Source organism: Echinops telfairi, unplaced genomic scaffold (assembly GCF_000313985.2).
Source record: "Echinops telfairi isolate 266 unplaced genomic scaffold, ASM31398v2 ScPeMD7_3533;HRSCAF=4204_0, whole genome shotgun sequence".
NCBI lineage: Eukaryota > Metazoa > Chordata > Mammalia > Afrosoricida > Tenrecidae > Echinops > Echinops telfairi.
Genome location: NW_022107431.1, coordinates 95,411,314 through 95,434,858, shown reverse-complemented (window position 1 = coordinate 95,434,858; position 23,545 = coordinate 95,411,314). Strand labels below are relative to the sequence as shown.

The 23,545-nt window shown below is 36.4% G+C and overlaps 1 protein-coding gene and 1 pseudogene across 2 annotated transcripts in view; one reads left to right on the top strand and one right to left on the bottom strand.

Annotated features, from left to right (window-relative positions):
* Window positions 1-19,344, top strand: part of TTK (TTK protein kinase) — a 52,216-nt gene extending 32,872 nt beyond the window's left edge. For both annotated transcript variants that reach the window (XM_045294517.1, XM_045294516.1), the window contains exons 12-21: window positions 867-984; window positions 6,157-6,249; window positions 7,179-7,336; window positions 7,479-7,630; window positions 8,921-9,045; window positions 11,156-11,236; window positions 16,504-16,680; window positions 17,027-17,111; window positions 17,633-17,730; window positions 18,948-19,344. In XM_045294517.1, coding sequence (XP_045150452.1) covers window positions 867-984; window positions 6,157-6,249; window positions 7,179-7,336; window positions 7,479-7,630; window positions 8,921-9,045; window positions 11,156-11,236; window positions 16,504-16,680; window positions 17,027-17,111; window positions 17,633-17,730; window positions 18,948-19,019 — 1,159 coding nt within the window. In that variant the 3' untranslated portion in view covers window positions 19,020-19,344. The remainder of the gene's footprint in view (window positions 1-866; window positions 985-6,156; window positions 6,250-7,178; window positions 7,337-7,478; window positions 7,631-8,920; window positions 9,046-11,155; window positions 11,237-16,503; window positions 16,681-17,026; window positions 17,112-17,632; window positions 17,731-18,947) is intronic.
* A 3,458-nt stretch (window positions 19,345-22,802) lies between these two features.
* Window positions 22,803-23,244, bottom strand: LOC101664166 (annotated as a pseudogene).
* Window positions 23,245-23,545: the final 301 nt, after the last annotated feature.

Sequence of the window (23,545 nt, the reverse complement as noted above, 5' to 3'; positions counted from 1 at the left end):
TGTGCAGCCATCCATGGATCACAGACATGTTTAAGCATTTTGGATTAGAGCTGTAGTGGCAGTGCTTCCTGACTTGCCCTTATATTGCTCCATTTTATTATTTATAAATAACTACTACTAACTCACCATGATCTAATCAATACTGGCTCATAGCAACCCGTCAGTTTCCAAGACGCTAACTGTTTACAGAAGTGGAAAACCTCGTCTTTGTCCCGAGGAGCTGCTGGTGGTTTCTAACTGCTAACCTTGTGAATTGCAGTCCATAGAGTAATCGTAACACCATCAGGGCTTAAACAATGATGAGTTATTTTTTGTAATACTAGATTATTTCCAGCAAATGTTTGTAGAGCTCCTTTGTACTAAGTATAAGGTCCTATGTCGTAAGTATACAGCAGTGAACAAAATAAAGCACAAATATGAACAGAACACATTTAAGCTCTGCAGCCAAACTTCTGATGTAATTCAGATCTTTCTAACAGATTGACATTTTTGCAATAAAATTATAGAACATGTTGTAAAAAGTTCCACTTGAAATCTAAGATCAGCCATACACTAACCTCTGCTTTGGCTAAATCCTTGTTTTAAAAAAATAGCTCCAAATCTATATTTTGAAATACTATTTATTTTACTAACAAAGATTTCTTGTCTGGGAACAAAAATACTACTTTTCAACAAGATTTAATCTCCCAGTTAAAATATTAGGAGATGGTATATGTAGAATAAGTAATATTAGCTACATAATAAAAGTTGGCTTGTTTTCTGTTTGTTGTGCTACGTGGGTATTTATTGACTTTTTAAAAATCCATGTGATAGGAATCAGTTTCTTGGTTTTCGAGCTTCAGTGATTTCATTGTTTTCTTTTCTAGTTTCAGAACTCCAGTCGTAAAGAATGACTTTCTGTCAGCTTGTCAGATTTCAACACCTTATAGCCAAGCTGCCTATTTCCAGCATCACATGCCAGCTACACCACTTCAAAATCTGCAGGTTTGACAAGTTTTATTTTGTTTAGGTATAATTAATTTCTTAGTGTTTTGTTTTTGTTTTTGTCTTCTTTTTCAAACAACAGCACCTACTTGTCAGGAAAAGTCTTGACTTTTCCATTCCTATGCCCACTTAGTAAAATTGTTTTCTGACATCTTTATATAGCGTGTGCCTTGTCACTGAGAGTTTGAACAAGCTAATGAAGTTTTTCTCATTGAATAGTTATCTATTTAAGCCTCCTCCTAGTTTAAGTACATTGCATTGGTTAATGAATATAGAATGTATCTGAAAAAATAAGTTTAGAAATATCAGAATGGCGATAATAGGTGTGTTCTACTTGGCATTGCTAGAACAGTACGCCAGTGGGTGGCTGTCATGAACTGCTAGTGGGCTACGAGTTTGAATTTGGGGCACCAGCAATAGGAGAAAGCTCTCTCTGGTCAGGTCCCTGCCTCTCTTCAGCTTCTGTCCCGTGCATATGTGTGTGCTATGACTATATGACATTGTTTTTATATCTAATCTCTTATTTCAAATGTGTTTGGTTTACACCAATATGGGTGTATTATAATAATCAAGAGAACTATTTCTAAATAAGTTATGTAAGACCTTCTAATGTCTCAGAGCAGTTAGTAGCTGTAGCTGGGCACCATCTTATTCTGGTCTCAGTCCGGGTGACCGTGCTGGGTTATTTGTTGGGCTGATAATTACAAGGTCAGCAGTTGAAAATCACCAACCTCTCTGAAAAGTTACAGGCTTGGAAACCCACGGGGCAGCTCTACTCTGGCTTAGTGGGGTCACTGTGAATCAGCATCAACTCAATGGCAGCGAGTTTGGTTTTTATTTTGTTCAAGGTTGTGGACATTGATGTTTGCGTGGTCCATTAATCCACTAGATTAATCGTTTCCGTATGTCTTTTAATTTTCGTCACTCTTTTCTTCCGGTTGAGGAGAGACCATTAGTTGCACCTTAGTTGGTACTCACCAAAATAAGACATAGAATATTATATTTATAGCGTATGTTACGCCAACTAGCCTTGGTGTGCTGGGCCCCAAGGTGTAGTGATTCATCCCTTCAAGGTATTTGGTTATGTCTTAAGAAATTTTCAGGGGGAAGAACAACAGAAAAGTGGATAAAAGGAGACAGTGGATGATGTAAGCTATGAAAATAATAATTCATAATTTATAATTTATAAAGGGTTCATAGGGGAAGCAGGGGGAAAATGAGGAGCCAATACCAACGGCTCAAGTAGAAAGAAAATATTTTTTAAATGATGGCAACATGTACAAAAGTGCTTGACACGATGGATGGATGGTTGGATTGTGATAAGAGCTGTAAGAGCCCCCAATAAAATGATCTTTTTAAAAAGAAAGGGAAAAACAAAGTGTAGTGAGAGGTTACAATCCTGACACACAGCTTTATTGATTTTAAAACATGCAGGTGCTCCTTGTTCTGTTCTCACAGCTGCCTGTTTTCCATGTATAGATTCCATGTGAGTCCAGTAGAGTATTCTGGAATTGCCATTCTTTTTAAGGCTCTCCATGATTTATTATGGTCTAAATAGTTGAATGCTTTTACATAGTCAATAAAACACAAGTAAACATAGAAATAAGTTTTCATAACTTCCCTTTGTATGCACCACCACATTCATGGATATATTTACATCAAAAGTACATATTCATGTACAAATATCCTCTGTCTGATATACATATTTGTGGGTATACTATCCTTCCCACACCTCTTCTGCCTTTGTGTCTGTCTGAGCATCTACTCAGATCGCCACTCTTGCAGGATTGTGGTCTCATGTATTTGACTTTTATGATGCACTAATTTCACCCTCAAACTGTACTCCTTCATGTATGTTTTTTGTGTGTCAGTAAATGTAAAGCATATGCAGGGGACAACGTTATGAAAACATCTTGGCCATAACCAAATAACATGAGGGAATGAATGAGTCACTAGACCTGGGTGCTCAAGACTATAGTCTTGGGGTATACCTAGGTCAACTGGCATAAAATAGTCCACAGTGACAGTGCTTTACATCCTATTTTGATAAATAGTGATTAGGAACTTAAAAGCTTGAGAACTGCCATCAAAGGTGCAACTAACTATTCTCTCCTCATCTGAGACCAAGAAAGAATGAGTAAAATCAAAGGTGCAATTATCCAGTGGACTAATGGACTTTGTGAACAACTCTGAGTTTTTACAACCTAGAGACCAGAAGAACTAACTGGTGCCAGCCTACCACTACAAACTGCTCAGAAAAAGATCACAAGAGGCTCTGGATAGAATGGGAGAAAATGTGAAACCAAACTCCAAGTAGTGAAAAAAGGAAGGGGGAAAAAAGGCTAGAATTACTACTGGTCACATAAAGACTGATGTAGCGCCCCCAGGGCTATGTCGCTTAGACCCTCTTCAGGCCAAAACTGAACTCATCCCCATGGCTCACTTTTCACCCAACTGATAGGCCTGTATCAGTGAGCTGTAACACCTAGGAGTTATTCCCTGCTTAGAACCATCAACCATACTTACTCCAAAGAGAAGCATTTGCCCAGGGCTAAAGCTCAGAAGAGAAGCCCCGATGATATCCTGGTTACAGATGGGGCTGCGATTTCATGCTCAGCACTCGGAGACCACCAGCAGCAACTGTGGAGACAGAATTGTGAACAGCTCCAGTCTCGGAAACCCCCGGCATCGCTACAAGTCAGCACTGACTCTTGGCAGTGGGAAAGCGCAAAAGGCAGGCTGAACGAGGAAAGAGGATAAACTTCTGCCAGTGAGTCAGTTCTGACTCAGTAGGATTGCCTTTGTACGTTTCTGAGACGAAATCTTTGTGGGAGCAGAAAGCCTCATTGTCCAGCAGAGTGGCTGGTGGGTACAAATTGCTGACCTTGCAGTTAGCAGCCCAATTCAGAACCTACGACCCCTAGGAATTGGTAACTACAGGGAATCCTGTTAAATTGTAAGGATCAATTCCAAGAACCAAAATGTGTATAAATTATGGATTGGAAAACCAGTTTTCTCTATAAACTCACCCAAATCACAAAAATTATCAAACAAACCTGGAACGTAGCCTCCAGGAGATCATCCTTCAACAAAAACAATAGAGGCCTATGAAGTGAACAATGACATCTTTGAGGAATGTGCTTCTGAAAACAGTTGACCTTATACGACCAAAAGGGCAGTATTTACCCAAAAGAAAGTTTAGAAAGCAGTAATGGACAAGAAAGATAGTCAAATAGAAACAAAGTTTCCCAGGAAGAAGTGGAAAGAATGCTATTACATCGAGGAGACGGCAACTAATGTCAGGAGATAAAATGTATATGAATTATTGAATGAGAAAGAAATGCATTTGCTTTATAAACATTTACCCAAACCACAATAAAATGTTCAAGAAGAAAAGTGGAAAAAGTGAATGCCTGTCTCCTGTTTGAAGGAGTTCTTTTATGTAGATGACAGATTTGAAAATATAATTAAAGTGTGTCGTATCTAGTGCTGCTACAACACTTATCTTCATTGGGTGTCTTTCAAAAGCAGAAACGTGTCTTCTCGCTGTTCGGTAGACTTGAAGGCCACATTCAGGGTGCTGGCCCTGGGGAGGGTCATTGTCTCTTTCTAGCTTTGACTTTTGGTTTCTTGGTGATCCTCATTTGACAAGGTATGTCTTATCTCAACCCCGCTGTTTTGCTGTTTGCTTAATCTGCTCTCTTCTATCTCAAGAGATTAATTTATGACACACCCTATACTGATAGCTGTCTCATTAATAAAACAAACATTAACCACAGGTATTGGTGTTAGGACTCACAACACATGTGAAAGGGACTTCAAAAAGTTTATAGAAAAACTCTGTTCGCTTTTTGGTGTTCCACAACTTTTTTAAGCCCCTTGTATTTTTATTTTTTTAATAATTTTATTGGGGGCTCATACAGTTCTTATCACAATCCATACATAGTATATCCATTGTGTCAAGCACATTTGTACATATGTTGCCATTATCATTTTCAAAACATTTTCTTTCTAAGTAAGCCCTTGATATCATCTCATTTTTTCCCCTCCTTTCCCCACCCTCCCTCCCTCATGAACCCTTGATAATTTATAAATGAATCTTTTTCATGTCTTACACCCCTTGTATTTTTAGTGGCCACAAATCAACCCGTAAGACAATATATCCTGGCACAAAAATTTTTTTTAATTTAAGGTACAGTCATTGACCAAACTTCACTAAGGAAGATTTCAGGAGACTTAGATAGTTTTCCAAAGATTTGACCAAAAAAAGGGTCTTTTAGAAACAACAATAATAATTCTTTAAAACTGGTGTTGGATAAATTTGAATTTAAATCATATGTTTAAAATCCGGAGTCTTTGTGAATGTACAGTTTAGTTCAACAATCAGTCTTAGAGATATTAAAACAGATTTGATTCTTCAAACCTAGGAGTGAATAGTTTCTATACCATCTTAATATATGGGCCACCTTTTAAATGCTTTTTGCTTTAGAAGTAGATCTCTTCTAACATACGAATATGTAGTTATATTCAAATACCACATTTTTTAGACCTCCATACTGACAGCTGATTTTTCTCACTTGTTGGGTTTTTTTTTTCCTTAAACAAAATTTTTGAATTAGCAAGGCTTACTTCATGTGGAAAGACCCAGCTGTCTATTCAGAAAACTCCCAACTCTCTGTCTACCAAGAAAGAGGTTGAAGTTCAGAGAACTTGAGAACTTAAGTTGCTTATTCAACATCATTCACCAACAAAAAAGAGAATTGCTGAAATTCACATTTACCTGATTGGTTTAGAGCTCTTAGCACATTGCCTTCTTAACAATATCATGTTAGATAAGAAGAAAAGAACATAGATATAATTGTATGCAATAGAAAAGAGGTGTTATAATGAAAAGTAGAGGGGCAAATGATAATTTGGGTATTTGCAAGTTTGGTTATAAAGTATCGTTTTCGCCTTTCAGACTTAAGTGTTTATGTTAAATTAGAGAAGGACATATTAGAAGCTTGTCTCTGTTCATTTAGTAATTTTATCTGACTAAACCATGAAGAACAAGTTCCTTTAAAAATATTTTTTTTAATACTTAAGGTATTTTTTAAATGGAAGCATTTTACATGCCAGTTTTTTTTTTAACATGTTCTTTTGGATTTTTATTTATATATTTTAATTACTTAGATGCCAGCATCCTCTTTAGCAAACGAATGCATTACAGTTAAAGGAAGAATTTATTCCATATTGAAGCAGATAGGAAGTGGAGGTTCAAGTAAGGTAAGTACTTTAAATACTTAAGTGAACAAAAGTATTTCAAATTTCCCTTTCTCCATCTTTCTACCTTTTGAGGCTCTGTGTTGACTTGTAGGGGCTCATATTGCCCTTTCTGAGTACCATTTTACTTAAAAATTCCCATGCTTACATTCCCTGCTCATAACTCTGCCTTGAATTCTAAATGTATATATTCAACTGAGTGAGTCCTGGTGGCACAGTAGTTAAATGCTTGGGTATTAACTGAAAGGTCGGTGGTTCAAACCCACCAGCTGCTCTGTACTACTCTGTTTGGAAGTCTGCTGCCATAAATGCTGCCTTAGTAAGGCAGTTCTGTCCTGTACTATAGGGTCACTGTGAGTCAGAATCCACTTGACAGCAATGTTTATATCCAACTGATATAACTTTTGGTGGGGGGCGGGGGGTTCCTAGAATTTTGAGGTGTAATATGTCCAAAATATAGTTCTAGTAAATCACATCACATAGTCATGCTTAACATTATTGTGTTTCTTTTTCTTTAGATTATTTCCGTAGTTAAGGCATAAAACAGAGTGTTATGAGCATATATGGAGTTATGTAATTACTTTTAGTATGTAAGGGAGTTTCAAAAAGTGGGAAAATTCCATTATCTTTTAAATCCCATTCTTTGTGAGCTTTTTGAAACCCCCTTCATGGGTTAATATGGAAACTTTTCAGGTTTACATCTTTTGAGTTATTTAGTACCCATAGTCATCGGTTATTGATTGGTAGTGAACTGTTACTCATATTCTGATTAATTCTTTTCCTTATATACTACGAATAGGTTGAGAAACTTTCAGTTGCTCACATCATTATTTCCTTTGAATTATTTCCTAATTTCCTAATAAAGTAGAAGTGTTAAGATGTTACATAAGTAAAAATATATTCTAAACTCTTTTCTTTGTCCTCTTATGTAGGTATTTCAAGTGTTGAATGAAAAGAAACAGATACATGCTATAAAATATGTGAACTTAGAAGATGCAGATAACCAAACTATTGATAGTTACCGGAATGAAATAGCTTATTTGAATAAATTACAACAACACAGTGATAAGATCATCCGACTTTATGATTAGTAAGAATTATTCAAAATATTTAACGAGAAAACTCAATTTGGGGTGGGAGGAGCTTTATAATTCTTCAGGTAAGTGATAAAAATTAATATAACCCAACCATTTATTGTCTTGTTGCTTTTATTTATTTGCTTTTGACTGCAGTGAAATCACAGACCAGTACATCTACATGGTAATGGAATGTGGAAATATCGATCTTAATAGTTGGCTTAAGAAGAAAAAATCTATCAATCCATGGGAACGCAAGAGCTACTGGAAAAATATGTTGGAGGCAGTCCATACAATTCACCAACATGGTATTTAAAATTAAATCTTTAGGATATAAAGTTAAAATATTTGTTTCATATTAAAAGAATGTCTTTTTTGTTGTAATTTGTGTCATTAAAATGGTATCATAGAATTAGCCACCTAAACTAAGTAAGTTTATTTAAAGGTGATGGAATAACTCATTCCTTTTTTTGGTAAACTTATTATAAACTAGGTTGAAGTTTACAAAGCAGATCATCAGTTTTACATTAAAAAAATCATGGATAGTTTGTTTCAGCTCATCCATTACAGTCCCTTAAGTGTACCACCTCCTGTTCCACTTTCTTCCTCTTTTCTGTGTCTATACCTCCTCCTTTCCAAACCCTGTGAACTTTGTACATTTAGGAAATACAGGCCATAAAATCAAGTCCTCACTTCCATTATGGAAAATGTATCTCTCTTGATAGTAACATAGTCATTATCTGAAAATAACTCAATTATAACAGATCTAAGATTTGGGAGATGCAGCCACCCTAATGTTTGAGATGTTTATCTCGCTTGTCCTAGTGCTTCGTGTTGTGTGCCATATTTGGGAGTTTGGTTTTCGTCTTTCTTACTGTTAGCCCTGTCTTCTTGGGGTGTTTGTTTCCGCCTTGGTTCTTCTGGGGGCTTCTTTGCTTTTGTCTTATACTTTTTTCTCTTGTTTTCCATTTATCGTCAACCTTGATCATTATAATTTATCTTCCTAATGTCTACCATTGTGTACGTTAGGAGGTTCAACAAATGGTCCTGTCACTTGGGTCATGTGATCTTCAGCAAATGATTTAAGCCCTATTACCTTAGTGGGTTTTTTTTAAATCATTTTATTGGGGGCTCATACAACTCTTATCACAATCTACACATCCATTGTGTCAAGCACATTTGTACACCCGTTACTGTTATTCTCAAAATATTTGCTCTCCATTTGAGCCCTTGATAGCTCCTCATTTCCCCCCTCCCTCCCTACTCCCTCCTCTGTCATGAACCCCTGATAATTTATAAATTATTATTACTTTGTCATTACCTTAGTTTTTAAACATGAAAGTGGGACTAATAATAGTACTTATGTCCCAGATAATAATAATACCGAAGTGTTACAGAGCAAATGATTCATTACCAGCTAAATGCTTAGAATAGTGCCTGGCACACAGCAGGTAGTATATGAGTGTTTGTAGAACATATGTTTTTTAAGTTATTTTTATTGCCTTGACCAACTAAAGGTACCAACTCAATCTATAGATTTGAAATATCTTTTAGAATGTTTTACAGTATCTAATTTAATAATGGTTCTTATTTTGAAGGCATTGTTCACAGTGATTTGAAACCTGCTAACTTTCTGATAGTTGATGGAATGCTAAAGCTAATTGATTTTGGAATTGCAAATCAAATGCAACCAGATACAACAAGTATTGTTAAAGATTCTCAGGTAAGATTTTTAATGGCTATTATTAGTTACCACACTATAGAGTTCAATACTTGTCTTCAGTGAAGTATATGATTATTATTGGAAGCCGCAATCAAGAAAGCAAATGATGTATGAATTGTTAAAAGAGCTTTAAGAGCCCCTAATAAAATGATTTATTTAAAAAATAGAAAGAAATCAACTGATGTACTACATTGGGCATATCTGCTACACAGGACTTCATTAAAGTATTGAAGAACAAAGGTGTCAATTTGTGGACCAAGGAGCACCTTACCCAAGCCCTAGAGTATTTTCAATTGGATGCTCCTTAGAAGACTTCATCTCCCATACCTTGGACATATAACCAGGAGATACTAGTCCCTGGCAAAGGACATCATGCTTGGTAAAGAAGAAGGGCAGTCCAAAAGAAGGGAATATCAGTGAATAAAATTAAACCCATCAGCGAGATGGATTGGCTCAGCGGCTACAACAGTGGGCTCAAACAAAATGATGAGGATGGTACAGAACTGGGCACTGTTTCATTATGTTGTACATAGTGCCACTATGACCAACTCGGCTGCCTAACAACAAGTATTTAGTTTTACCTATCGTCCCTGAAGCCCTCTTTGTCGGAAACTCAACACTATAGCTGTGACAAGGGCTGAGGCGGTGGTTGTTAGGTACTGTCGCGTCAGTTTGGGCCCATATTGCCTCTATTGCACAGCTGAATGAGACACTGCCCAGTCCTACGCCATCCTCAACATTATTCCCATTCTTGAGCCCATTGTTGGAGCCACTGTGTCAATTCATCTCCTTGAGGGCGGGCCTTCCTCTTTTTCGCTGCCACTCTACTTTACCTAGTATGATGTCCTCCACAGCCTGGTTTCTCCTTAAAACATGTCCACAGTACGTGAGACCAAGTCCCACCATCCTGTCCTCTAAGGATCACTCTGGCCTTACTTTTTCCAAGGCAGATTTATTTGTCCTTTGAACAGCCCATGGTACTTTCAATATTCTTCAACCAGCTGAGGTAAAGAACCATTAATGCCTGCCTTGGAAATCATCTTTGTTATCATCTAAAATTGACCTTACATTTTGGTTTGGTGGAACTGCAATTACTAGTTTATCATTGTCCACAAGGTAATGATTTTTTTTTCCCCCAGAGAAGCAAAATTTTCATGTATCTTAAATTTAAAATAAATTTCTTAAGTGGACTTTTATACTAGAAATGTATTAATAAATATTTGGAACAGCGTTTTTATAAGTTTTTTTAATTTGTTCCCATAAAAGCTAAAGTATAGGTGAAAAAGAATCCTCCTTGAAGCCAAGAAAGTATTTTCCATGCATATAAATTTTGATGTGAATCTGCCTTAATCTTAGTAGTAAGCCACATTGAAGTATTAGTTTTTACTGTATTCTTACCTTTTTTTGAAAGCAGCATGCCCTTCAAACAATTTTATTTAACGCTCAAAAATGTGGCTGAATATTAGTTGTAAAACATCTTGGAGATATATTTGTTTCAGAGGAGAACCATTTGTTTTAGAAATCAGCTAGTACATTTAGGGACATAATCATTTCAGAGAAACTCTTGCTTGGTTTAGATGTATGTTCCATGTCTGTGTGGAGGAGGCTTGGGGATAATTTGGAAAGAAGCCAGATTAGTTTTGTTTATATATTGTTTGGCTAGTCTATTTTTTTAAAATTCTAGATCTATGTTGACCTAGACTGGTCTGGTTGACCTAGACAGAAATGACTGGTCTGGCCCCTCCCAGTTTGTGACCATTAATATAACTTTAGACTAGACAGGTTATAAAGCAGGAATTATTAGTTGACCAATTTAACAGTATGAGTTGGAGGTGACTTGGTAGCAGTGGGTTTGGCTTTTTGGGTATAACAATATATAAACTCAGCATCCTAAAAGCATCAATTTTCTTATCAATTTAATTCACTGACATTGTGAAGAAATTTGACATTTCCAACATTAACATTGTTGAAAGTTTAAAATTTTATTCAGGTAAATATGAAATCTGTAATTATACAAGTTTCCAAAAACCTGAGGTTTTCTGTTTTTAGAAAGTCTGAAACATAATGAAATATTTTTATTGATTTTTGTTCTCTGTGACTTGTTAAACAGGTTGGCACAGTTAATTATATGCCTCCAGAAGCAATCAAAGATATGTCTTCCTCAAGAGAGAATGGAAAATTAAAATCAAAGGTACTGTAAAGATTTCGTACATTCCGCTGATGTGTGTGGTCATAGGGAATGGACCGCTCTCTGAACCAGCCTGCCTGGTAGCTCAGTGTTACCTCTTGAGGTCATTGCACAGACTTGACTCCTCACACGGGTTTCCACAAGAACTGCTGTGACATTAATCTTAAAGTTTTAAAAATATATCCCATTTGTGAATTCTATGTTTTCAGATAAAATTGGTGTACTATTTTCTCCAAAGCATGACCTTCCACTTGGCAACTTTCCCATTTATTTTAGCCCCCACCTCAATGAGCTTTGTCAGCAGTGCCTTTATCAGAGGCCTGTTTTGATAAAATAATAACCTGTGATTCCCAAGTGTTTCTCGGTGTGCAACTATACAGGAAGTGGTTGTAAGTACACATTACTGTCCAGGGACCTGCATTCAAGTCTCTGTTAACAACCATCTTTGGGCAGGTGACTTGTCTTATTTCTTCATCTGTGAACTGGTCTTGTAAACAGTACATGTTTCAAAAGAAATAAAGAGTCTCATGAGAAAGAATATAAAGCTCTTAGTACATTGTGCAACTCAGTATAATTACTTGATAAATGCCCTTTTATATCTAAATTGTATTTTCTTTCTTTTTTCCCCCTAGCTAAATTGTATTTTCCTTCCTAGAAAGTTGTGGCTTTTAATGTCTTTTCAAATAACTGACATCAAATTTTTCCAAATATTCTTTTTTACTATCCTTTTAATATTTGCTTAGCTTTCTTCTAATGTCCTCCCCTCCCTTTTTTTCCAAGGTGGAGCATGAGGGAAGTGTTACTATTAACAAGAGTTTGTTGTTTGATTTACCAGTTGTGTTTTTTTTAATCATTTTATTGGGGGCTCGTGCAACTCATCAAAATCCATATGTCCATCCATTGTGTCAAGCACATTGTACATTTGTTGCCATAATTATTCTCAAAACATTTTCTTTCTTCTTGAGCCCTTGTTATCAGCTCCTCATTGTCCCGCCTCCCTCCCTCATGAATCCTTGATAATTTATAAATAATTATTTTTTCATGTCTTGTACTGTCCAATGTCTCCCTTCTGTTGTCTGTCCCCCAGGGAGGGGGTTATATGTAGATCATTGTGATCGGTTCCCTCCCACTACCCCCACCTTTCCCTTACCCTCCTGGTATCGTAAATCTCCTTGTTGGTCCTAATGGGTTTATCTGTCCTGGATTCCCAGTGTACATCCTCTGGTCTAGCCAAATTTGTAAGGTAGAATTGGGATCCTGATAGTGGGGGAAGAGAAAGCATTAAAGAACTAGAGGAAAGTTGTATGTTTCATCGGTGCTACACTGCACCCTGAGTAGCTCGTCTCCTTCTCGCGACCTTTCTATAAGGGGGTGTCCAATTGCCTACGGATGAGCTTTGGGTCCGTACTCCGCACTCCCCCTCAGTCACAATGATATGATTTTTTGCTCTTTGATACCTGATCCTGTCAGCACCTCGTGATCACACAGGCTGGTGTGCTCCTTCCATGTGGGCTTTGTTGCTTCTCAGCTAGATGGCCACTTGTTTATCTTCAGGCTTTTAAGACCCCAGATGCTATATCTTTTGATAGCCGGACACCATCAGCTTTCTTCACATTTGCTGTGCACCCGCTTTGTCTTCAGTGATCGTGTCGGGAAGGTGAGCATCGTGGTATACCAATTTAATTGAACAAATGCTCTTGCATTGAGGGAGTACTGGAGGCCCAATGTCCATCTGCTAGCTTAAAACTAAACCTATAAATATATGCACATACATCTCTTTCCCCATTGTCATATATAAATATATCTACATATGTAAATATGTAAATGTTTAGACCGGTCTTTAGACCTCTATAAATGCCCTTTACCTCCTAGTTCTTTCCTCTATTTCCTTTTACTTTCCTCTTGTCCCACTACCATGTTCAGCCTTCAGTTGGGTTTCAATAATTCCTCTTAGTTGCATTTGCCCTTGATCAAGGCTTACCAGGCCTCCTACACCCTACTCGGCATCAATTTTAGTTCACTTTTTGTTCCCTTGTCCCTGGGTTTGTTAACACCCATGTCCTTTCTCTCCCTCCCCTTCTCCCATGACACCCTGGAACTGTCGGTCACATTTACACCTCCAGATTGTTTATCCAGCTTATCTTATCTAGATAGACATGCAGAGACGTTAATATGCACAAAAAACTAGAGAAAGCAACAAAAGAAAACAAAACAGCAACAACCAAACAAGACCAATGACTAAAGAAAAAAGAAAGAAAGAAAGAAACGCCTGTAAATAGTTCAAGGTCTGTTTGTTGACCTTTAGGAGTGTTTGGTGTTCCCTATTTTTGGTATTCCCTGGGGACTTCATTGCTCTGTTCCACTTGCTGTTCTGTTGCATGCCCTGAATGTTTCGCCACAGTGTGGTGGGGTCAATCCCCTCACTGTATCTCCAGTGTTTGTCCCCCATATCGCTATGGGACCAGTTCTTTTTTATTTGTTTTCTAGTTTACTTCTGTTTTTATCTTTATTAATATAATCTTTCTATTCTCTTTAGGTTAGTTACTTTGCTAGATTCTAGATTTAAATACTACATAAGTTAATGTTCTAACCTAATTAAGCTAAATTAGTAAGACTAGGAATTTACTTTGAATTTGACATTAGTAGCTAGCCACAAGTTCTGTGATACACCGTATAGTGTATAAGCCAAGTTTTTCAGCACATTTTTTAGGCAGTTTTTGTGGTAAAATTAGGTGCCTCAGCTGATATGTGGGTCGGCTTTTACTCGGGTATATATAGTGCCTTAGTTTCATTAATTTCTAAAATTTGTAATTTTCAGTATTAAATTGTTTCTTGTTCTGTTGGGGGGCTTTTGTTAGTTGTTTTTAACTTTAAGATTAGAGTTGCAACCCTAGAGTTCAGATTTTTTTCAATTGCCAATTCAGCAATTGAATATATTAATTGTAAAATTCAAATAATTTTAACCATGGTTAGCCAGTGGCCCTTTTGACAATGACTAGAAGGCAGATTTTTATTTCAAAATGTAAGATCTCTTCAGAGAGCGAACTCCCCTCCAATTTAGTTCACAGTTTGGTGGGACGCACCAGCGAATAAGCTCTTAAGTTCTTTAGACTTCTGGAAGTCCGTCCCCTCCCTTCATTGCTTCCAGTGTGTTCCGCTTCAGATAATGCTACCAGCATGTCTGCGGCGAATGGTTTGTGAGCCCACTTACATTCGGTGTTTGTGAGCAAACTATTTTACTTTAATATTTTCCATGTATTTTTTATTATGCTCTCAATCTGCTCACTTTTTCCCCCCCCAATCATTTTATTGGGGGCGTTTACAGCCCTTATAACATTCCATACATCATTTGTATCAAGCATATTTATTTGTACATATGTTTCCATCATTTTCTAAGCATTTTCTTTCTATTTGAGACCTTGGTATTACCTCCTCTTTTTACTCTGCCTACTCCCCTCCAGCCCTGAGAACCCCTTGATAAATTATAAATCATTATTGTTTTCATATCTTACACTGACCACTGTCTCCCTTCACCCATGTTTCTGTTGTTGGTCTCCCCAGGAGAATGGGGGAAGGGGGTTCTGTTCTCATTTTATGTAGGAATTTGAAAAAAGTTAAAAGCTATTGCCATTGCAGTCTTTTTAAATTTATGTTTTATTTCAAAATGAATTTAATTTCTAGATAGCTAAACAAATGGTAGTAAAATGAAGTTATCTTTATGAATTTTGTGGGGGGGTTGTATATTGGATTCAGATAATTGGATCTGAACAAGCTGTCTTTGCAAATTGAGCTTTATGTTCTAGAGCATTTCAATTGACATCTCCATTAATTAAGTATTTTTATATTTCATATAATCATTAGCTATATTCTCTGTATTTTTAAAGAATTATTTCATGTGTCATATTCTGAAAGGCATGAAATTTCTTATTGTTTTTATTCAGTATAGTTATTAAATATTATTTCACTGAATATGTTTATAACTATCATTTTCTCGATTGATTCTACCTTTTATTATTATGAGACAGTTAAGTAGCTTTTATCTCTCTTGTTTATTTCTTCTCCCCCACCCTCAACTTTCTATTTTTTTTTTTTTAATTTATTTTTGGGGGAAAAAAAGATTCATCTTATATGAGAGAATATTTGGAGCCCTAGTGGCTTGAAACCACCAGCTACTCCTGGAGAAAAAGGCGAGGCTTTCCACTCCCTTAAAGGGTTGCAGTCTCTGAGACTCAACAGTTCTACCCTGCCCTGTAGGCTTGGCATGCATCAGAATCCACTCTGTAGCAGCGAGCGAGAGGGGAAATTACAATATTTTGTTGTGTTTTAATGTGTTTAAGAGACAGCTGTCTCTTATAAGATTTTAGCCATTCTCTTTTATTATACCTTCTGTTGTATGTGGCTGTATGTGTTCTTTTTAAAGTCAAGGGGGTAATTATGTTTTCATAGTGATTTGATCATTTCTGTTAATATTTCTGTTAATATAATGTTATAAGGTTATATTTGTTAAGTACATGGCAGACCAAAAATCATTCCTTATCCTTAAGCCATATTTCATGATTTTATCACTTAACCATGGCAACCAACTTTTAATAATTCTGTTTTAGAGGTAATTAAACAGAAAAGACTTGGAATTATCAGCTAGTGATAAAACCAGCATTCAATGCCAGGGCAACTGTGGTTTACAGTTCTCTTCGGTTTATGGTAGCCCAACTTGAAAACCCTTTTCAAAATTGATGCATACTTTGAATTTATATAAAATTTATTCTCTTAATTCTGGAAGAAACAAACTTAAGTTTTGCAACCTTTTTACTTTCGGATTATGAGTTTAAAGTAAAAGTCATCATATTTAAAGGATGCTACATCGTGTAAATGTGATGGAGTGCTTACTGTCCTTGCCCTGCAGCTTGCTGTTCACTGAAGGTTTGTATGATTTGAGACGCACAGTTAGTGCGCACGGAGCCTGCCCTGGTGGTGCTGTGTCTCCTCTGCTAAATGGCCTCTGGGAACCCTATGGGTCCCCCTGAGTTAGAATAGACTTAAGAGCAGTGGGTTTGGGTTTTTGGTTATACATATATATGCTTGTTTACATACATACATACATATGAAGGAGCTTCAACAAGTTCATGGGAAAATTTCGTTACCTTATAATTCCATTTTTCCATGAACTTTTCTGAGGCCCTTTCATACCTGTGCAAGTCTAAAATGTTCTCACATTGTAATTTGTATTAAAATAGCAATAACTTTCTTCTTTCTTTCTTTTTTTAACCTAGATAAGTCCCAAAAGTGATGTTTGGTCTCTAGGGTGCATTCTGTATTATATGACGTATGGGAAAACACCATTCCAGCACATAATTAATCAGATTTCTAAATTACATGCCATAATTGACCCTAATCATGAAATTGCATTTCCTGATATTCCAGAGAAAGATCTTCAAAATGTGTTAAAGGTGATGCTTTAATATATAGATACACTATTTAGTATACATATGTTTAATATAACTAATAGATTAAAAGAGATGATAAAATGGTTGAAATCTAATAACTGACTTAGATAGAGCTATAACTAGTCTGATGGAAGGACTTGTTTACTTGATTAGTTTGTTAAAGTATCCTTAACACCTCAGTGCATGGGGATTTTGCAAGAGTGATTTAGTGGAAATAACTTTATCATTGCCGTATAAGTAAAAATAGCTAGAAAGCAACTTCTCTAATATGGTACAAACTGGAAAAATACTGTATAATTATCATGTAAGTAAACCTAATTTATCTTAAAACTGATCTTTATTTTTATAGTGTTGTTTAATAAGGGACCCTAAGCAGAGGATATCCATTCCTGAACTTTTGGCGCATCCATATGTTCAAATTCAAACTGATCCAGGTACTTCTTTTTCTTAAGTACTAGAGTACTGATCTAATATAAACAGCCTCTTACAGTGTCAAAAGCAGAATATAAATTGTCTAATTTTATCCAGCCTGCCTTCTCCTTTAAAAGAAATCCTGTTATGTTCATCAAGTGATAAGGTAAATAAAAGGAGCCTTGGTTGCTTAGTGGGTTATGCATTGGGCTACTAACCCCTCAGCCAGTAGTTCAAACCACCAGTGGGAGAAGGATGAAGCTTTCAACTTCCATAAAGATGTATAGTGTCTGAAACCACAGGGTACTTCTCCTCTGTCCCATAGGGTCACTTTGAGTCAGCATTGACACGATGGCAGTGAGTAAGACAGTCAATAAAATTACCTTTCTTTACATGCTGGCATTTATTTTTACTTGCTCTAGTGATCAATTATAGAATACCAACTACTGTGTTGTTTATCAGAATGTGCAATTATGCATATACATGTAACCTTAGAATTTTCTTATTGGTACCAGTGTGCTATTTGTTAACATTTATTTTCTAGGTAACCAGGTGGGTAAGGGAACTACTGAAGAAATGAAATATGTATTAGAACAACTTGTTGGTCTGAATTCTCCTAATTCCATTTTGAAAACTGCTAGAGTAAGTGTGCTTATTCTGTATCTTCATTAATTCTGTTTCATATCATTTACTGAATTGGCTACTCTTAAAGAAATAGGCAATCGAAAGAAAAGTTGCTTCATCTGAGATACTGTGAATTATGTTTCTACATTTAATACTCAACATGCTTGCTTCTTAGCAAAGAGATTTACTTGATTCATAATCTTATTGTGTAACCAGCACAGTTCCAACTGAATTGTAACAAAGTATATTCGGAAATTGTTATCTATCTCAACTGGAATAAATTCTATAAAGAAATGTCTGCTAAAGCTACTCTTAGTATATCTTTTGGATTCATTCCTTCTATTCAGTTTTTTCCTTTAAGAAATCACAATGCTTGTTGCATGTAATGACTTCTGTGGAGGCAAATAGCAATTAATATATTTCAAAAGAAGCCTTTCAGCTTGGCGTGCTTATTTATATTTATACCAAATTTGTGAACTTGGACAGACTTTTCAGCCTTTGCAAGCTTCTGAATGTCTCTGGGACCTCTTTCCTGTCGTAGTAAAATTCAAAGAAGAGACCTAGATCTCCTTTTAAGTCCATGAAATCCTATATAAAATTCATTATTAGATTTGCATTAATATAAGAAGAAAAAAATTCCTTAAATTTTCTCAAGTGCTAAGAGATAAATCAATGGTTTTAGGAGTTAAAATTGTGTATTTGTTTCATGAATTTTCTCTATGTTGAACATATTCATGTTTTAAATACCAATGTATTTTTTAAATCCTTTATAAATAAAATTCAGGTGGATTATTACCTTTGTGGGCAAAGATGTTTGTCTTCTTTATAAATTAGTTGTGGGCTGGGACTTAGCTCTTTTTCCATTGCAAAGATAATAAAGTACTTAATTTATACTTACATAACAATCTATATTGTATTTACATTTAAATATTCATTAGTTTAAATATTATCTGAAAGTCTGTATGAAGGTTCTTAGTATGCTGTACACTATAGGAATTAAGATACAGTAAACTTTATTTAATAAAAGGAATAGATGTATTTGCTAATCACCATATTAAATGTGTCCTAAAAAGGCCTAGGTAGGTGTTTTAAATAATCTTACACCTCAGTTCCAATTATAACAATGAGAGACATAGAAATGTTTTATGCTTCAAATAGTATAGTTCTAGTCTTTACTAATTTGATAACACTGAACTTTTAAAATTACAGAAAAAAATTGTGTGTTTTCATTTCAGACTTTATATGAACAATACAGTAGTGGTGAAAGTCATGATTCTTCATCATCCAATCCTTTTGAAAAAAAATGATTTGCAGCCACTCATAGACTATCAGATGACACCTGGAGATATATTGCACTACTGGACTCTTGGTTTTCTTTGGAAATCTACCTTTGAAGACTACTTTTCGCTAAAATATCACCAGCAGAAAAATTAAGTAGATTGTCCTCAAAAGAAGACTGTAAAAATACAACCATTAATGCTACTGTACATATTATATTATAAAATTGTTCTTCTGTTTTATGCTTTCCTGTAAATCTGGTCTATTTGATGACATTTTACATTTGCAGTAGAGGACAGGCAAAATAAATTCTTCAGAATATGTAAATAAAGCTTTGTAGCATAAAATAACCACTGAAATTTCAAATTTGTAAGATCATTTGTAAAGGCAAATGTATTGGCATTGGAGTAACATTCTTAATAAAAACTGGGTAGTGGGAAGGAACAATAAACCTTTGTAATCAACTATAGAAAAGAACATTACAATGGGTGTAGTTCTAAAATAGGTTTCTCATTTGTTTTATGGTACTATTAAAAAACTAGTTTTAGGACTGCATGTGGCTCTTTAAATTCACCCTTTGACATGATTGATTGCTTTTGTTTTGAAAGTATCATGCAGGATTTTGTGGTAGAAGTGTATAGGATATACCCTCCGGATAATTTACTTGATAATGGTAAATTACAAATGTGACTTTAGAATCTCATTACAGAATTTCATGTGTTAGTTAAAGGTAACAAACACCATATGGTCTTGTTTCCCCTAAATTTTAGCCTAGTTTCTTGTTTTCAGGGCTACTGGTTTTGAGTCAGTGTTGAACATTATAGTACATAACTCACCTGTTCAAGTTAAAGTTGTGCTGTTATCCTACTCATGAGAGGACATGGCACAAATCCACACTGGAAGTTAAACTTTTTTTTTAAATCATTTTATTAGGGGCTCATGCAACTCTTATCACAATCCATACATCCATTCATATGTCAAGCACATTTGTTGCCATCATTCTCAAAACATTTTCTTCTTTCTATTTGAGCCCTTGGTATCAGCTCTTCATGGGTGAAGGGAGACATCAGACAGTGTAAGACATGAAAAAATAATTTATAAATTATCAAGAGTTCGTGGGGGAGGGAGGGTAAGTTAAACTTTTATCCCACAATTGCTCTTGGGAAATGCTTTATTTATTTTCATTTTGAAAATTATCATGAAATGTATATAACCCCCCCCCCCCTTTTTTGGATGCTTGTCATGTTAGTAGCTTAAAACTTTCGTATAAGAAAACATTCAAAAGGTATATGGAGGGATTTTAAAAAGATATGTGAGGGTTGCGTTTTGTTTTGTTTTAATGTAATGGGGAAATTACATTATCTTTTAATTCTGTTATTCCACACACTTTTTGAAGCCTCTGTATTTGTCACCTCAAAGTAGTACTTGTAGCCTAGGGTAAATAATTCAATTTGTAAGTCTCGCTCTGGAAATTATTTTCTATAAAATTAAGCAACTGATTTCACACATTTCCTGGAACATCTTACCCAGATTAAACCAGCGATTGTTATTTTCTCCAAAATAAAAATGCATGTTTGAATATTAAAAAGCAGTTAAATAGTGTGGTTAGATGGAGGGAACACTGGAAAGGACTCAACTTCAACCTTGGACTTTTCTCTGACAAACTTGTGTAACTTTGCAAGCTACTGAGTATCTCTGCGACCTCTTTTCCGGTAGTGGTAAAATTCAAGATTTCAGTCTTATGAAATCCGATATAAAATTTTAGATGTGCTATCGTTACTAACAGAACCAACCAACTAAGGCACTGCCATCAAGCAGATTCCCACTCATCGTAACCCTATAGCTACCCTATCAAAAAGGCCCAAACTTACTCCTATCCGGTCGAGTGCAATTCGCAGCAGCCTTCTAAATAGAGCTGAGACAAACTCGTTATGGGAGTAGAAAGTTCCCGCAGAGCAGCTGGTGATTGCAAACTGCTGACCTTGTTAGCAGCCCAACATGTAACCACTACATCACGGTTTTTGCCCCTTTTGGGCCGGGTTAAAAGGCCCCTGTGGGTTTCTGAAGCGGTGAAACCATAGGAGCCAAAAGCCTCATTTTCCTCCCACAGGAAATGGAGGGTTCAAGCAGTTTCCCAGCCCGTTCATTATCCACGAGGCCACCCAGGCTGGGATCCCCGGGAAGAAATCCTAGAGGAGTATAGAAGGAGGTCTACTTAGCTCTCAAATGAAGGTAGGTCCTATGCCCGGTGTAGTTCCTACCCTTTCTAAATTGACTGCTATTTTCCATCTCAGAACAAAAAACTACAAATGCTTTAGTACTCTCACATTTTCACTTCCAGTTCAGTTCACTAGTTGAATGCAGCTGTGATCAAAGTGATAGGGTGTGTGAAACTAAGTAAGAATGGACCGCTCTGCACTATTTTAGTACATCTAGATTTTTAAAATCTTCAGTGGGTTGAACTTACCTGACCGTCCGCCAGAAATTTGGTCAAGTGCTTAAAATACTATAGGGAGTAAATTCAGTCTATTTTCCAGAAGCTTTCTGCTTACTGGGAGAGAACTTGCCATTATTACTCATTCCCTTGGAATCTCATGACTTAGACCATATACTTAAGCATATACTTCCCCTATCTGGAGTTAGTCCCTCTCCAGCTCAAGAAACAATCGGTTATTTACTTCTTCACTTGGATGTCTGATAAACCAATAAAAGCCAGTTGCTCTTGATTCTGATTCATGGTGACACCATGTCTTTCAGAGAACTGCTGTGCTCCATTGAGTTTTCAAGATGGCTGTGTCCTTTGGAAGTACATCACCAGAACTTTCTTCCAAGGCACCTCTGATTGCATTCGAATTACCAACCTTTTGTTTATAACGATGCAAACTTTTGCTGCATCACCTAGGGCTTGAATATCTGATCAACATCTTAATGTTTGTAAAATAAAACTGACTCCAGGTCAAAACCCTTCATAATCTTCATTACGTAACCTTGAATCTTCCCGTTACAGCTGATGGCAATTTCATCATTTAGGTTGTTATTAGGTGCCATGAAATCAACTTGGCAACCCTGTGTACAAAAGAACAAAACACTGTCCGGTCTTTGCCATTCTTACAATTGTAATGTATGAGCTCATTGTCGCAGCCACTGTATCAATCAATGTTGTCAAAGATACTCATTCCTCTTTCTTGCTGCCCCCTATTTACCCAGCATGATACCCTCTAGTGACTGGGCCCTCCTGCAACATCTCCACAGTATGTGCGATAAAGTCTTGCCATTCTTTGGTCTCTAAGGAGCATTTTAGCTATATGTCTTCCAAGACAGATTTGTTTGTTCTTTCACTACTCTTTATTAGTAACATAACTCAAATGCATCAATTCTTCAGTCTTCCTTATTCAATATTCAACTTTTACATACTTATGAAGCTATTAAAAATATGGATTGTGTCAGGTGTCCCTTAGTCCTCAAAGTAACATCTTTGCTCTAACAAGGTCTTGTACAGCACATTTACCCAATGTGTCGTATGATCTCTTGACTGCTGCTTCCATAAACATTGATTGTGCAATCGAAGCAAGACGAAAATCTTGACAACTTCCACTTTTTTCCGTTTACCATGAGGCTACATCCTGGTCCAGTTGTGAGGATTTTTGTTTTCTTTACGTTGAGTTACATGTAATCCAGACTGCTGCAATCATTGATCTTCATCCACAAGTGCGTCAAATCCTCCCTTTCAGCAAGCAAGGTTACGTCACCTGCATATCACAGGTTGTTAGTAAGTTCCTCCGATCCTGATGCCCCCCCCCTTTTAATTAATTTTGGGGGTGTTTTAAATGATTTTGACTCAAGATCTGGAATCTCAGCTTCTGGAAGAAGCACTTGTTTTTGCCTGTCTTGTACCTCTCCTCAAATTTGACCTTGGCCTTCAGATGGACCTTGCGTATAAGAGCAGGGTCTCTGAAGACATCCTTGTTGATGATAGTTTTGTCCAAGGGGATGTCTACGGAGTACCTCATGGGCATGAGGTGATTATAGTTATACATCTTCACAAAAGATTTGATCTTTGACCTCTTGACAGTTTTCTTCTTGCCCATGGCAGGGATAGCCATGGGATAGCAGTTGATTCCAGCCACCAGGGCGGGGCTGTAGGGGTGGTGTGAGATGCCATCATCTTATGTTCTTTACGATGATGGCTTTGCGTCCTGAATAGCGTTCCGCCAGGACCAGCACTACCTTCCTTGGTTGCATGAACTTTCCCATTTCGACAACAGGCCCTCAGGCCGACAACAGAAAGGAAGAAACCCACATTTTTCATTTAATCCAGCTTCTCTGATTAAATATTTGCTCAACATACAGATTGAATTAGTATGGAGAGAATGCAACCTTGATGCACACTTTGATTTTAAACAACGCAGTATAACCATGTTCTGTGCACAACTGCCTCTTGATCCATGTACAACTTCAACATGAGCACAATATACTGTTCTTGGATTCCCATGCTTAAAGTCTATCCATCGTATGTTGTGATCCACACAATCAAATGCATTAGCCTAGTCAATAA